Source organism: Suricata suricatta, chromosome 14 (genome assembly GCF_006229205.1).
Source record: "Suricata suricatta isolate VVHF042 chromosome 14, meerkat_22Aug2017_6uvM2_HiC, whole genome shotgun sequence".
NCBI classification, from domain to species: Eukaryota; Metazoa; Chordata; class Mammalia; order Carnivora; family Herpestidae; genus Suricata; species Suricata suricatta.
The window spans coordinates 23,082,833-23,099,846 of record NC_043713.1 but is presented as its reverse complement, the minus strand read 5'-3'; the positions used below and the strand labels follow the sequence as shown (position 1 = coordinate 23,099,846).

Below are 17,014 nucleotides of genomic sequence, written 5' to 3'. Positions count from 1 at the left end.
ACCTCAGACTTCATTGTAGGTTGAGTTTCTCTGCTCTCCTCCACATGGCATTGCATGTGGTTCACTTGGTTTTTCCCTCCAAAATGGTGATCTCAGACATTCTTCTTTGTTCCTGGTAATCTGACTTCTTACAAGGCAGCTGGCTTCACCCGGAGCACAAAAAAGGAAGCTCTTAAAAAGTAGCTTAAAATTGGTACAGTGGTTATTTTCAGTACATCTATTGGGGAAAGTGGGTCACAAAGCCAGCCCAGATTCAAGGGGAGAGGTCTACATGGGGCATGACTATCAGGAGGCATGAGTCCTCTGAGGCCACCAGAGTAACAGTCAACCACAAATCTGAAAGTCAATTCAAAAGCATTTTCCAAAATTTGGATCAGCTAATGGGCATTAAGGACATAGATGTTTCAGCTCCCCAGCACATACCTTCCTGCCTCACTCTACCTCCGCCTTTTTGCATGTTAGCAAATGCATTTATTTCGCAGGCTGCTACTGATCACTTAATCGAACTGCATCAGATTCTGAACGGACCTTGCAACGTAGTTTAAACAGGCCAACAGGGCTCTCAGCTCAGAACTATCCCTCCTGCTCCTGGGCCTGTGTCACTCCCAAGACCTCCTGGGTCATGTGCCCCGGCTTCAAAACAGGAAGAAAGAAAACCCATCGTGCATGGCTCCAACTTCTCTTCCGCCATCTGCCAAGACCTTGTCTCTCCTAGGAGACACGTCAGCCTTCATCTGTGTTACAAGGCCCTGGCTCTGGATAGCTAGAGCAGAGGATGGCATTCTTGGTTGGCAGAATGACGTCAAGACCCCTCTGCAGCATTTATTACCCTCTATGTTTTCCATTTCCCAAACTGGACACTGTTGTCCAGATGGTCTGAATGCCAAATTCAGCGGTAATAGCAGAAGTTCTATAGGAGAAGCTTGGGAGGTGAACTGGTTGGAGGGAAGGTTGGAGGGACTAAGAGATTTTTCTTGAAACTTTTTACAAGAGCCATGTGATCCCTCATAGGAGTAGAATTGATCACCAAAACTGACATAATTAGCCAAGAGGTGACAAGTAAAAATATACACTTAGATCACAAATTTAATTAATAAAAATGGGTACTTAGTATGAATAAAAGCAAAAGTTAACTGAGTTAAATAGAGCAGCAGCTGAAGGAGTTTTTAAATGTGTTTCGGTTTTGTTTTTTGGGGTTTTTGGTTTTGTTTCACTTTGTTTTGTTTTTACATTTCTAACCATCTGTCAATTATTCCACATTGAGGCAGAATCACACTGTGATTAAATACAGGTTCCAGAAGTCTGTCCATACAGATTTGAATTCTGGCTCCATCCATTCACTGGGTCATGTTGGGCAAACTATTTAATTTCCCTGTGCCTTAGTTTTCCCACATATAAAATGAAGATAATAATAGTACCTTTCTCATAAGGCTGTGTGAGTATTAAATAATACTTGCAAAGTGCTTAGTGTCCAACAAACATTCTCAATAAATGTTCCTTATTATTCCATACATGATTACTAGCCAGAGTTTTTTTTAACCCATGCTTTAGAGATCTTTTTTTTCTCTTTACTGATTCATGTTTGGAATGACCTTGAAAGCAATCACTATTGAAGATTAGGAGAAGCTAAAGATACCCTCCAAACCCCTTTCTTGGTCCCTTGGCCAACTTTAAATAGATGTTGCCAACAAAACGTATCAATAACAAAGTGTCAATAGCAGATTTTAAAAAATACTGCAGGTAATATTCTCTTAAGCCTCAGAAATTAATATAAAATTAAAAATAAAAGAGAGGTAACAAAGATGAACTCAAGAAGGAAAAGACTGAGAAATAAGCACTGAATCTACATAGACTTTAAGTGTTTCAAACAAAGCGTGTACCTTCTCATCAAATGTGTCAGGGGAGAAAATGAGATATATAGAAGCAATTTAGAGTTTGCTTGGGATATAATTATACAATTCCATGTCGTTGCCATCAATTGTTCTCCCAGCATCGTTTTCTATTACAATCACAAGAGGCCAGCAGAAGCTTCTGGAGGAGTTCAAAGAGGGGGACTCTCAGCCCTCCTGCAAGGTGCTCACTGGAACAAGTTCCTTGCTGCTCTGTGTTTACAGAATCTTATTTGCATAGAGGAAGTGTAGGAGCTCTGGATGACAGTAGCTCTGAAAGAAATCAGCACAAGCGCACGTGAGGGATGGATTCAATACACCTCCTTGACTCTAGAAGGAGTAGAGAGTTGTCTAGCACAGAACCTGGGGACGATCAATCTTCAGATTCTCAGACGTGGGGATCATTGCCTAACGATCTAATGTGGAAGGGCCAATAGATTTTGTGCATAATCTTCTGGGCATTTTGTCATTGACCTTGCATGATGTGTCAGTTACAATCAAAACGTAATTGGCCTGAATCATTTTATGGGAGAGATTCCCTCATGTGGCTGTCCACCTTCTGGGTTGACACCAGGAGGGCAAGGATCTCTGGGAGAATTCTCTCTCTCTCACTCACCAGCTGCCAGAAGAGTTTAGGGTTTCTTTGATCTTCTTCACTCTGGAAGCTGTATTCCTTTCTTTCTTTCAGATATGGAGAACAGGCTCGAAATGTTGTTTTGCAAGCCTGAGAAAAATAGTATTACCATCTTATTATAAAAAATATTAGAGTTCTATAATCCAAGCAAGAAAGAGCCCTGTACCCAATCCGTGGTCTGGGGGCTACCTAGGGTATTAAAGTAACTTCTAGAAGGTTGGAAGACCTCAACCTTGTCTTGTTAACCAGGCCATACCACCCAGAACATGCCCCGTCTCGTCTGATCTAGGAAGCTAGCTAAACAGGGTCAAGACTGGCTAGTACTTGGATGGGAGACATCAACCTTAAAGGATTTTGCTTATAAAGTGGCCATGTCTATAATTTGGGGCTGGTGGGGAGAGGATAACTTTAGAATTTACCACAGCCCTTATCATTGTCCTGTCAAAAGTAGTTCTAGATTCCTAATTTTGATCTCTCTCTCTCTCTGTCTCTATTTCTTCTGCGTGCATTAACTTGAAGAAGACAAGTATTTGGAGGAAACTTTAGCTCCCAGTGATTTTGAAATACTCCCCCACTCGAAAGCAGGCCTGAAGTTAATCCAACCTTGTTAGAACATTTTTTCTCTGAGAAGAAAACAAAAACTTTACAGGGGATTGAGAAGCCAGGGGTGGGAAATCTATACCAGCTACAGTGAGAGAAGCTAATTGGCCTGAGTTAATATCGTTGTTTTGTGGGCTACTGCCCAGAGACTAAACCTGTGCCTCTCTGCACCCACTCTCCATTAACCTGAGTTTACCTAGCATTGACAGGTGCTGAGATTGGGCGGGTGGGAGAGGAATAAATGGAAAATAACACTTTTTTTTAAAAAAGATTTTATTTTTAGTTAGTCTTTACACCCAATGCGGGGCTTGAACTCATGACCCTAAGATCAAGAGTTGCACACACCACTCATTGAGCCAGCACGGCACCCTGGAACACAGCACTCTGGCTCAGAGAGATGACACACTGCGCAGATGCCTTTTCAAGGATTCACATGGACGCACTGGCCCAAGTGAGGACAGCATAACTGAGCCGGGGGGGAACAGAGAGTCTAGCATCCCAACAGGGCAGCGCCACAGCCCCCTTGATGAAGGGCACAAAGCTTTCACACAGTCTGTTGGAGAATCACAGACTTACCTTGGCCACCTGGGGGTTTCTGTCCTGTAAATGTATCAGGAGGGAATCTTGAGTCTGCTTAACCTGACTGGTGAAAAATGTCTTCCATTTCCTCCCAACGGAGTCCGCCAATTGCCCAAAGAGGACAAAGGCTGAATATCTCAGGTTGTCATTCTCCTGTGGGTCCCCGGTAGAGAAGACAACAAAACCCGGGTCATTACCAAAAAAAGAGGGAATCAGAGAACAACACAGCCATCAATCTTTGTTGCGTGGTAGGAAGTGGGTCACCAGATTCAGTCTAAGGCACTTAGCTGGCTGAGGTAAGGGACACAGAGGAGATGGGCTGAGTCTTCAGTGAGCATCGTCTCTAGCAGACAAGACGACTAGACTGGGGGTCTCTGTGCTAATCCCCGCTTCCCAGCTCTTTTCTTTATTAGTCAATGTTTTGCAGATAGAATACTTTAATATGGTTCAAATTTCAAAATAACCAAATAATTATATATATGTAAATGTCCTTCCTACCCCTTTCTGCCTGCCACTAATTTTCCCTCCCATGAATGAACAAAGCTATAAATTTTGTGTGTAGCCCTCCAGAAAATTAGGAAGGAACGGAGTAAAATATAAATTATGTAGTCCTTTCTCCTGTTTTTACACAACTGGAAGCACACCATGCCACTATTATGTACCTTGATTTTTCACTAAACAATCTATCCGGGAGCCCTTTCCATGTTGAGGCTTAAAGGAATTTTGGGGTGGCTGCGTTGTAATTCATTCAACCCATCTTCTGTTGATTATTCCCAGTGCTTCTGCAAGGGCATACCTCTCCACTTCTGATCTGAGTTTCCCCCTTCTGTAGTAGAAATAACAATTGTGCTTCTTCCCTGCCACCTTGCCACCTCCCCCTGCTTTTCGTCCAGTTGGATGATTTGTCCCCAGGAGTGTGTCACTGGGTTCAGTCCTTTCTTGGCCTGGGACTGTGTCTGTGGGTTCAGTCTTTTCTTGTTCTCCAAAATGAGCCATCTAGTCCAAGTATCTCCCTTTTCTCAATGAAGAGACCAAAGCTCAGGACATTTCCATGACATGCTCAGAAGTCACACTGTCAGGTGACAAAGAACCAGGGTAGTATAAAGTCTCCTGGCTGTTGGCAAAGGGATGTTATGTCAATGTTACCTGGGCCCAGGAAAGCTCCAGGTAAACCAGACAGAACAGGGCTGGGCTGGGCCTCCTCAAGGACAGGAAGCAAGTAGAACTGGGGGTCACAGACACTCAGCAAGACCAATGACCACTGATCATTTCATGAGTATTTAAAAATAGCACATGTGACACAGAAATTGCTTTAGTGTTGCACTTTCTTCACTGGTCTATCAATGAATGTGTATGTGTGTGTGTGTGCGTGCGTGCGTGCGTGTGTGTGTGCGTGCGTGCGTGTGTGTGTGTGTGTGTGTGTGTGTAATTCAATGCAACACTACCCTAATGCTGTAAGATGTACAAGACATGTAAGATGAGTGCCTTGTCCTCTAGGGGCCTGATAATCATCTGACGGGAACACACGCATTACGCACATAAGGCAGGTAGACAAGAGTGCTATACTAGCTATAAACGATCAGGAAACAACTCTCCATGACTATTTCCAGGTTACTACACAACCAGGACTTTCTGATAAAAAAAAAATACAGTCAATATGGGGGGCACCTGGATGGCTCAGTCTAATTCTGGATCTTGCCTCAGGTCATGATCCCACAGTTTGTGAGTTCAAGCCCTGTGTCAGGCTTCTGCACTGACAGTGTGGAGCCTGCTTGGGAATCTCTCTCTCTCGCCTCTCTCTTTGCCCTTCCCCTGCTAGTTCGTTCTATCTCAATCTCTCTCTCTCTCTAAACAAATAAGTGAACTTAAAAAAAAAGTTACAGCCAACTTGGGTATTAAAAAAATGATTGAGGGATGCCTGGGTGGCTCAGTCGGTTAAGTGTCCAACTTCAGCTCGGGTCATGATCTCATGGTTCATGGGTTCGAGCCCCGCATCGGACTCTGTGCTAAGAGCTCAGAGCCTGGAACCTGCCTTCAGATTCTGGGTCTCCTTCTCTCTCTGACTCTCCCCTGCTCATGCTATCTCTCTCTGTCTCTCAAAAAATAAATAAAAAACATTAAAAAAAAACTTTTTTAAATGAGTGCATGGCACATGAGTCCTGGAAACTAAGATAGCACCTCCAGAGAGATTTAGAGACATCTCCCTGGAGATATGTTTACCTTCCAGGGGAGTAAAGTAAAGACCTTCTTCTCCCCTCCCCAGAGATGACTGGTTTACATTCCAGAGCAAAGGTCTCTCAGCCTTTCTGTCTCTCTTAGTGGGAGGAGAGGCGAATGTGCCAGGAGCTCCTATATAAACCCCAAATTTCATAATTTCAAGATTTTTCTTCATCTCATATGGTGCAGGTTCATCTGGAGAGTTAGGTGTGGGGAGCTCATGCAAGGTGCTCTGTGAGTCAATAAAAGGTCTGTTTTCTGTTCTACAGGTATTAGCTTTCTGTTAGTGTGAGTGTGTGAGTGTGTGTGTGTATGTGTGTGTGTGTGTGTGTGTGTGTGTGTGTGTGTTAACTGCAATATCTCAGAGTCACCACAGTTCCAGACTAACCGGTATACTTTCTGCTTAATCTGCCTTGTCACCTGGCCATGAAGAGCACAGTTCATGTAATCAGAGGGCTTGGTTTAAGATCCACTTGCTGGCTCTGTGAATCTTGGGCAAGTTACCTAACCTCTCTGTGCTGTGGTTTCCTTGTTTATAAAGTAAAGATATTTCTAGTGCCCACCTTGCAGGGCTGTTGAGAAGATTTTGCCTAGTACCACACCTGGCGCACAGTCAGGGCCACTAAAGGCTGACTATAGTGATTGTCACATTCATAGGAAAGGACCAAATACATGCTGGCAGTGCTATCATCATCTCCATCATCATCTCCATCCTCGCCGGACTTCTCTACGAGAACAAAAACTCCTCAAGGAGTAGTGATGGAACGCTATACTTCTTTACATGTCTTCCATAACCCCCAGTACAATACTAGTCTTTCAATATGATTTCTTAATTAATAAGCTAATAATAGAGTCCATGTTCTCTGAGCAACATACCCAGGGCTCACATTTCTAATCCCACTTTGGCTTTAATAACCAAGAAATCTTCTGAATTGTCTTGCTTACATCATCTAGTAAAGTCCTGGTCTGAAGAGTGATGTCTACGAAGAAGGAGCCCAAACATTTCCCCTGGAATTTGCCCAGGATGATGGTCAGAGTCCTCACGCTCTCATGGATGACCTCAGCACTCACAGGGTCATACAGTCCATGCACCAGCAGGTCTAGGACAATTTTCTTGTATTTTTTCACCTGTCAACAAGGTTTGAAAAGCATTAATAGTCTACTAGTCTAGGAATTGCTCCCAGTGAGTTGAAAAGCAACCCCACCTCTAATCTTCCAACAACCAAGGACTTGGATAAGAGCATGGCGTTCTTCAGGAATGGCCACAACGCTTATTGAAATACAAATGCTTCCATTAACCTGACCCATGAGCCAGCTTAGTCTTGGAAGAAGGACAGAAAGAGCGATCTAGAACTTGGCCTTTGAGCAGATGAGGCCAGCAAGGGCACATCAAGGAGTGTGGTGGGCTGGATGACCTAAGCATACAGGGCACAGTGGCTACTTTCATAGAGCATGAGATGGAATGGTCACAGAAGTTGATAGATGCTAAAGGCAGAGGGGGGGGGAAACACCTTTTACTAAACTAGCGTAATTATTCAAAAAGAAATTAAACTCACCGAAGAGGGTGATGTTGAGGTATATGTTAATCCTATCTGCAGCTCTGTTTCCAAAGGCGGATAATACTGAGGTGTGATGACCCTCCAATAACCACAAATGAGTCATGCCCTTGTACAATCTCCTTCCCTTGAGTGTGGAAGGACCCAGTGACTTGCCTCCAGCTTACAGACTATGACAATGGTGATGGGATATCATTCCCACGGCTACATTACATTACGTGGGATTTTGTCCTCGCCGGCATGGGTGCTAGAGGCCTTCCTGCTGGTCTTGGAGAAGTAAGCTCGTAGACTGTGAGAGGACAGCCTTAGGAGCTCAGGCAGCTAGCCAGCAAGAAGGCAGGGACCTTGATCCTACAACTGGAAGAGACGGAATTCTTCCAAAAGCCACTCAAGCTTGGATGAGGGGCCCAAGCATCAGAAAGAAATGCAGTCTGGCCCACCTTGCCTGCAGTCACGTGAGCGCCTGAGGGGAGGACCCTGCTAAGCTGTGCCTAAACTCCTGACCCTGCAAGGGAGGAAAGTGCAAGATGATGACTGCTAGGTGTGCGGTGACCTGTCACATAGCCGTAGGTATCCAGTACACAAGGTGCCATCTCCCACCACTGGGGACTTTGGGCCATCAGGCTGGCCGGGTGCCACCTTCCCCTCCTACCTTGTCTGGAGTCTCTGAGGCCATCACTCCCAGGCCTCTCATTGCCATGTGACGCTTTTTAGCATTGGGGTCCTGGGCTCTTTCTGCCAAGATGAAAAACACATTCTTCAGAGGCTCCTGCCTCTGGACACTCAGTGTCCAAGAGACCTGCAGAGTAAGGAAAAAAATGTATTGACTTGGAGAGTGTTCAGAGTCAGACCCATCCTAGCCCAAGCCTTCCCTCTAAAGAAAATTTCTGTGTTGTCTGCTCGATTTAGCCCTTCTTTGTCCACCCAAAGACACCTGATTTTTGCTGGAAATACATTAGTGTGATCTACACAATGAAGAAAATGGATGGAAGAGGAAATAGGTAGAGAAAAATAATGCCGGGCTGGTGTTGAGGTAGGTTGGGGGGATTATGGCAGGTGTCCTAGGACCACTGAGGGCGTGCTGGCACTCAGAAGAAAGGGGGCTTTCGATAGTTGAAGTGAGCTGAGAACAGGGATCCTCCACAGGGCAAGGAATGCCATACTGCTTCCATCTCAAGGGAATAGTTTCTCTGACCTTTCTTTTTCCTCCAGCTCTTCCCCATTATTCTGCTCTACTTTGTAGCTGAACACTTTGAAAGCTGTGTCTATAGTGGTTTTTTCCAATTCCTCTCTCCATGATCTCTTGAACCTTCTGGGATCAGGTTGATGGCCCCACTAAGTCCAGGGGTTAATTCCTGGCACTCATCCTCCTCAACCTCTCAACAGCACTTGACCAAGCTAGCAAAGCACATCTACCAACATTTTGGGGCAGCTAAAGGATGTCCCGCCCCCAGAATGCATGCATCTGAGCAATTAAGATTAGGAAAAGAAATGCATAAATAATGCAAACTGGGGAACACTGTGTGGCTGACACAGGAATCTACTTCAAGGATGAAACTCTAACTGCAGGGCAAGGGAGAGGTGACCTCTGTAGCAAACATATGATGCTGATTCCAGGAAGGTCCCTGTGTTCTATGCTTTACACACATAGCAACATGTGCTGGAGTTGGAACCGAGGGCAATGCAAGATCCAGACAAGATCCAAGAAAAAGTCGCCTCCTCACCATCCTTAGTAGTGAGGGGCTAGAGGCTGGACCCACAGCCCTGTTGGGTATTTGGCTGATTACCAAGTCTCATAGCTATTTCTCAATATTCATTGCACTTCTATATTTTTATTATTATTAAGTGTGCAGCAAGTTAAATTCTTCCCAGCTCATCTTGTTGTCCTGTAAACGTTCTGAGTTATGAGAAATGTCATCAAGCATTTTTTCAGAAGGAGGATCAGTGGAGCCACTAGAACTAACGAAGACCAGGCAAGCACGCTGTACAAAGTGGCTGGTGGGGAGGGACCTCTGTGTATACTGGTGACAGACCTTGGAAAAGAAAGATACCACTGAGGTCCTTTTCTTCTTAGGCTGGGCGGTGGGGATCGGCAGAGGCTGGCCCGGAGTTCTTCTCAGTGTTGGGTCCATGGGACTAAATAAATAAATGAAATTGTCATATGAGCCACCAACACTCCTCCAAGCCTTGTCCTCGACCGGCACTGCCATACAAAGCACGGTGCCAGGGTAAGGACAGAAAGAAGCAAATCCCCGAGGCTTGTCCTTAGGAACCAGTCCCCTTGGTGAGGAGACGGAACAGTCCCGTGGAAACATAAAGAGCAGGAAGAAACGCAGCAGGGGCATCCAGATGGGCTGTCCCCCGTGTCCCATTCCACCCCAGAGCCTCCTTGTATCAGAATCTCCAAAGAGATGAAATGAAGACTCTGGGCCCCACCTACACAGATCCTCATGAGTTGCTGTAAAAAGTAGCCTGAAACTTTGTGTTTTTTGAAGTTCCCCAAGCATGTACACTGGTACTGCATTTTAGAGGGGATCTTGTTATCATCTCTTACAATTTTGAAATGCACGTATCTTTCAGCGATCCCTGCATCCTGCAGATACTCTGGTACATCAGGTGCTCAAACACGTACATATAAGATAGGCACTACCGCTTTGTAGCGAATGACCTTGGTAATGTAATGTCCTTTAATAGTTGTAACTAACTATTTCATATAAATAAGTTACGCATATATATTACAGCTATACAACTACAGGGTAACTACTATGCAGTCATTAAAAAGAATATTGGGCAAAAAACACTAAAAATTCTTTTAAAAAAGAAAAATCTATATAGGTAATATATGTTAATAGACATCATTTTTTGGAAGGACAAAAAGAATATTGGGCAGATCTAAATATGCTAAAATGATCTCCAAAGCATGCTGTTGAGTGAAAGGTAGAAATCGCTATGCTACTGTTTATGTAAAAAGAACAGGAGAAAAGAAATATATGTGTGTGTGTGTGTGTATATATGTACACATATTCTTGCATGTAAAGAGAACATAGAAGAAAACCTAAGAAACTTTAACAAAAACTGTCTCTGTGGGGAAAAATCTGAGCAACTGGGGTAGGAAGAAGACTTAACTTATTCATACTTGTTTTATAGCTACAGTATTTGTAATTTTACCATGGGTATATATGATTTAAAAAATATATTGTAGGGGCACCTGGGTGACTCAGTCAGTTGAGCATCTGACTTCAGCTTTGGTCATGACCTCACAGTTCATGAGTTCGAGCCTCACATTAGGCTCACTGCTGTCAGCAAGAAGCCTGCTTCGGATCCTTTCTCTCTGCTCCTCCCCCCACTCACATTCTCTCTCTCTCACATTCTCTCTCTCTCTCTCTCTCTCTCTCTCTCTCTCTCTCTCTCTCTCAAAATAAACATTAAATGGGGTGCTTGAGTGGCTCAGTCAGTTGAGCGTCTGACTTTGGCTCAGGTCATGATCTCACAGTTTGTGGGTTTGAGCCCCGTGTCAGGCTCTGTGCTGACAGCTCAGAGCCTAGAGCCTGTCTTTGAATTCTGTGTTTCCCTCACTCTCTAACCCTCCCCTGCTCACGCTGTCTCTCTCTCTCTCTCTCTCTCTCGCAAAAATAAATAAAACACACAAAATTTTTTAAAAAAGCATTAAAATATATATATATTATAAATAAATATAGCTCACAAAGTGATTCTGATCTACAGCCTGATTTGAGGTGCACTAGTGTAAACAGTATAAACTAGTCGGAACTAGTATAAACCAATGCTTCTCACACTTTAGTGTGCACTTGAGTCACTAGAGGATCTTGCTGAAATGCAGATTCACTCAGTGAAGGTTTCAGATGCTGCCTTTCTTATAATCTCCAGAGGGGAGGGGGGGCGCCATTGCTGCTGGTGTGAGGACCACACTTTGAGGGCAAGGGTGTAAAGTTAAGAGCCACAAGAGTCAACAGTGGACTGCGGGCTGGAACAGTGGGTAGAGACCCCTAGTGCCTGTGGGTGAACTTCAGAGGAGAGGCATACAGCACACGGAATACAATCAGCAATACTGTAATAATGTCATATGCAACATGGTGACTACACGTACATCAGTGCTGAGCCCTTAGTAATGTATAGAAGTGTAAAGTGACTGTGTCACATACCTGAAATTAATATAACATTGTATGTTAATTATATTTTAATTAAAAAACAATATGGGGGTAGGGGGATGGGGGAAAATGGGTGATGGGCATTGAGGAGGGCACTGGTTGGACCGAGTACTGGGTATTGTATGGAAGCAATGAATCATGGAAATCTACTCCCTAAGCCAAGAGCACACTGTATACACTGTATGTTAGCTAACTTGACAATAAATTATATTAAAAGATAAACAAATAAATAAAAAGTTAAAATATATAAAGAGATAGACAGAGTGCATGGGGGAGGCATAAGAGAGGGAGACACAGAATCCAAAGCAGTCTCCAGGCTCTGAACTGTCAGCACAGAGCCCGACGCGGGGCTCGAACCCACAAACTGTGAGATCATGACCTGAGCCGAAGTTGGCTGCTTAACGGGCTGAGCCACCCAGGCGCCCCTATGATTTTCAATTTTGATGAAGTCTATTTATCTATTTCCGTGGCTGTTTTTGCTCACACTTTCAGTGATCTAAGAATCCATTGCCAGATCCAAAGTCATGAAGACTTACCCCTGTTTTCTTCCAAGACTTTTATAGTTTTAGCTCTTCTATTTAGATTGTTGATGAAGAGCCAAACTAACGCCATGACAGGCTTCAAATAAGCCTCAGAAACTAGAAGGCCTAAGCGTCTGTTTCCCCAGGTGGGACTCCGTAGCAACAGAAGGAAAAACAACCCACCCACTGCCCAAGCAGATACCACCCCTAGCCCGAGCCAATCATAAGACACCTGATGCTCCCACTGTTTTAGTGAGCCAGCTTAGTTTTAATTTAGCCAATCAGCCTGCACCGCATCAAACTCTGCCGATGCGCCGCCCAATCATTTTGTAACCCCAGCCCCTCACTCCACCCATCACCCCATCCCTCACCCCTACTGTGATAAAAGAAAAAAAAAACCCTGCTTGACCTATGTTTGGGGCTCTCAGCACGGATCCGCTGCGTTGGTGAGGTCTGGGAATCTGAGCTCCAGCCCAAATAAACGCACTTTGCTTTTGCATACGTGACTCAGACTCCCTGGTGGTCTTGGTTTTTGGGGATACCGAGATCCGGGCCGAACGGTGCATTGGCCCGGAATCCCCCCCAGAACCCCCTGAGACCCCCGACATGTAGGGCCTATAGCCGGCTGGTAAGTGCACTTATCTGTCAAATTTTTTGTGTCTCTGTCTTCCTCTTCTTCTGTTTGTTCCATGTTTTAGTCTCAGGATAAGGTTCAGGTGCCTCAGAGAGGACCCGGTGGACACGCCAAAGGATCCCGAGGTGAGGGCCCGGGAGATTCCCGGCCCCTGGTCAGGAAGCAAGGGAGTCTCCCTTGTGGATTCAGGTGACAAAGGGAGACTGGACTCCCTGAGTCAATCAGGAAGCAAGGGGACCAAATCCCCCTTGTGGATTTAGAGAGAGGCGGGCAGAACCTCGGTGGCCGTCCTCTCATTTTCGGGTTTGCCTCCACTGGCCCTGAGGGTTAATCCCTGTGTTCTCTGTCCTAAGTTTGTTTTGTGTATTATCTTATTTTGTTTGGACTGACGCTATGGGACAGACTCAGACCACCCCCTTGACTTTAATCCTGGACCATTTCAAAGATGTTAGGGAAAGAGCTGACAGATTAGGACTTAGAGTAAAAAAAAAGGGAAGTTTTTTATCTTTTGCAGGAACGAGTGGCCGACCTTTAATGTTGGATGGCCAGAAGATGGAACCTTTGACCTCCCCACAGTCTACCGGGTCAAAGACCTTATCTTTGGCAAGTTTGGACACCCTGACCAGGTCCCCTACACAGTGACCTGGCAGGACTTGGTTGAAAACCCCCCTCCCTGGCTCCATTCTGTACCCCCCACGCCCCCCGCCGCCCCCCGCCCCCGCGATCAACCCCCTGCTGTCCTGGTTCTAAAGGGCCAAAAAGACAGCCACCAACCCAAGTCGTCTGCCCCTTCTCACCCTGTCCTCCAAGGAGCCACTGAGGAGAGTCTTCTACTTCCCCCACCCTATAACCCTACTCTGGAGCCTCGGGATGAGCCCGCAGCCCAACCTGAGCCTTCAGGGGCACCCCGCTTATCCAGGCAGCCCTCCCCAAGACCCTCACCTCTGGATAGTCCCCCACATACTAGGAGGAGGGCCCAATGGAAACAGCCCAGACACCAAGCTGACCCCACTGTCCTTCCCTTAAGGGCCACAGGCCCTCCAGATGAACAGGGAAACCAGCCCCATTTATATTGGCCGTTTGCCACTGGTGATTTGTACAATTGGAAAATGCAGACTCCCAAGTTCTCTGAAAAGCCCGCAGGTCTCATAGATCTACTAGATTCTGTAATTTTCACTCCTTGCCCAATTGGGATGACTGTCAACAGCTTTTGCAGATTCTTTTTACCACAGAAGAGAGACAGAAGATTTTGACTGAGGCCCGAAAATTGGTTCCAGAGACAGATGGAAACCCCACCACTAATCTGGCCCTGATAGATGCCGGGTTTCCACTAACTAGACCAGATTGGGGTTTCAACACGGCAGAAGGTAAGGAGTGCCTACACCTTTACCACCAGACTCTAATGGGAGGTCTTCGAGTGGCCGCCAGACGGCCCACCAATTTGGCTAAGGTTAATAGTGTACAACAGGGAAAAGATGAGTCTCCGGCTGCCTTTCTAGAAAGAATCATGGAAGTGTATCATACTTACATGCCCATGGATCCTGAAAAGCCAGAGAACAAATCTGCTGTCATTCTTACTTTTGTAAACCAGGCAGCACCAGACATTAGAAAGAAATTACAAAAGCCAGACAGACTGGCAGATAGGAGTTTACAGGGATTGTTGGCTATGGCAGAACGAGTCTTCAACAATAGAGAAAGCCCAGAATTGCAGAAAGATCAATGTAATTATTGCAAAGAAAAGGGACATTGGGGCAAAGAGTGCCCAAAGAGACCCTCCCCCAAAAGGACCCCAGCCACATGCAGGTCATAGAATTGGGCAAACTCAGTGATTAGAGAGGTCAGGGTCCAGTCTCCCTCCTCAAACCCAGGGTAACCCTCAAAGTGGAGGGGACACCAGTGACCTTCCTACTAGATATGGGTGCACAACATTCGGTCCTAACTGAACCACGGGCAAGGTGTCTAATAAAAAATCCTGGCTGCAAGGGGCCACTGGCACAAACCAATATCCATGGACCACCCAGAGAACCATGCACCTAGGTTCAGGCCAAGTGACCCACTCCTTCATGGTCATACCAGAATGTCCATAGCCACTACTGGGCATAGACTTACTCACCAAGATTGGAGCTCAGATCTACTCTGACCCAGGGGGGCCACAAATATTGGACTATAAGGGTCAACCCATCCAGGTGTTGACTGTAAAACTAGAGGATGAATATAGACTATATCAAGGTGAATCTGACCCGCCGGTAGATGTCGCTAAACAGTTACAAAAATTTCTAACAGCTTGGGCAGAAACCGAAAGAATGGGGTTAGCCATCCACCCAGCACCAATATGGGTGGAATTAAAACCTGGAGTAACTCCAGCTCGGGTAAAACAGTATCCCATGTCTCAGGAGGCTCGACTGGGCATCAAACCCCACATTAAACGCCTCATAGAAACAGGGATACTAATCCCTTGTCGGTCGTCTTGGAACACACCTCTACCCCCTGTAAAGAAACCCCATTCCAATGACTACCGACCAGTACAAGACTTGAGGGAGATCAATAAGCAGGTCTTGGACATTCACCCAATGGCACCCAATCTGTATACTCTCTTGAGTTCTTTGCCTCCCTCACGGACTTGGTATGCTGTGCTAGACTTAAAAGATGCCCTCTTCAGTCTGCCCTTAGCCCCCCAGAGTCAACCGCTTTTCCCTTCAAATGGCAAGACTCGGAAAAAGGATTCAACAGCCAACTGACTTGGACCCAGTTGCCCCTGGGCTTCAAAAATTCGCCTATGCTCTTCAGCGAGGCCCTACATGAAGACCTGAGTGAGTACTGTGTGAAACATCCCCAGCTCACCTTGTTACAATGTGTTGATAACATTCTGATAGCAGCAGATACCTCCCAGGCCTGCCAAAAAGGGACAGAGGACTTGTTAGCCACATTGGGAGACCTGGGGTACCGGGCCTCAGCGAAAAAGGCCCAAATATGCCTAAGGCAGGTAACCTACCTAGGATACATTCTCAAAGATGGACAGAGGTGGCTGTCGGAGGCCAGAAAAGAGACTGTTTTAAAAATTCCTACCCCCACTTCACGGCGGGCAGTACGAGAGTTCCTGGGGTCCGCAGAGTTCTGCCGCCTCCGGATACCAGGCTTCTCAGAGTTAGCAAAACCTTTATAATGAGGTCACGAGGGAGAGCGCCCCCTTTGATTGGACTGAGACTCAAGAAGGAACCTTCAAAAAGATCAAAGGGGCTTTATTAGAGGCGCCTGCCCTCGGGCTGCCAGATGTCACAAAGCCCTTCCATTTATATGTAGTTGAGAGAAAAGGCACAGCAAAAGGGGTTTTAACTCAGGCCCTAGGCCCATGGAACCGGCCAGTGGCTTATCTGTCCAAGAAATTGCTGCTGGATGGCCCCCTTGCCTTTGGACTATCGCCACCACAGCTTTACTGGTCAAAGACGCTGATAGACTGACCCTGGGTCAAGAACTCCTTGTTACAACCCCTCACGCTATTGAAGGGGTCCTCAACCAACCTCCAGACTGATGGATGAGTAACGCCCGCCCGCATGACTTTATCAGGCCTTGCTCCTAAACCGCCCCCGCCCCCACCCCCACCGCCGCGCATATGATTCCACCTGAGCGCCGCTTTAAACCCGGCCTCACTGCTGCCGGACCCGAACCTGGACGCGCCCGCTACGTGACTGCGCCGAGATTTTAAGCCAGGTTCATGGGATCCAAAAGGACCTAATGGACCAGCCCTTGCCTGATGCTGATATCACCTGGTACACCGATGACAGCAGCTTTGTTCGAGATGGACAAATGTATGCGGGGCTTTGAAATTGGGAAAGGACAAAAAGCTAAATGTCTATACAGATAGCCATTATGCTTTCGCGACCGCTCATGTTCATTGAGCAATCTACCGAGAAAGAGGTTGCTTACAGCCTAAGGACAAACTAAAAAACAAGCAGGAAGTATTAGGCTTGCTAACTGCATTATGGCTGCCTGTTAAGCTGGCTGTAATTCATTGCCCAGGCCATCAAAAGGTAGACAGCCCCATTGCTTGGGGCAACCAGAGGGCTGATAAGGTTGCTAAAGAGGCTGCCTTGGGCCCTATTCTTATCACAGCCTTACAGCTCCTTTCCCAGCAGCCTGAATACTCTAAAGAAGATTTGGCCCACATCCAAAACCTCCCTATGGCCCAATGCATAAATAAGTGGTGGCGTATCAGAGATA

At 46.0% G+C, this 17,014-nt stretch overlaps 1 protein-coding gene across 1 annotated transcript in view; it reads right to left on the bottom strand.

Annotated features, from left to right (window-relative positions):
• Positions 1 to 1,656: 1,656 nt before the first annotated feature.
• Positions 1,657 to 17,014, bottom strand: part of MRO (maestro) — a 25,095-nt gene continuing 9,737 nt past the window's right edge. The window contains exons 2-7 of the mRNA XM_029922886.1: positions 9,509 to 9,611; positions 8,128 to 8,274; positions 6,865 to 7,047; positions 3,700 to 3,855; positions 2,506 to 2,613; positions 1,657 to 2,162 (exon numbers count right to left, since the gene is read on the bottom strand). Of these exons, the coding sequence (XP_029778746.1) occupies positions 2,109 to 2,162; positions 2,506 to 2,613; positions 3,700 to 3,855; positions 6,865 to 7,047; positions 8,128 to 8,274; positions 9,509 to 9,607 (747 nt within the window). The 5' untranslated portion in view covers positions 9,608 to 9,611 and the 3' untranslated portion in view covers positions 1,657 to 2,108. The remainder of the gene's footprint in view (positions 2,163 to 2,505; positions 2,614 to 3,699; positions 3,856 to 6,864; positions 7,048 to 8,127; positions 8,275 to 9,508; positions 9,612 to 17,014) is intronic.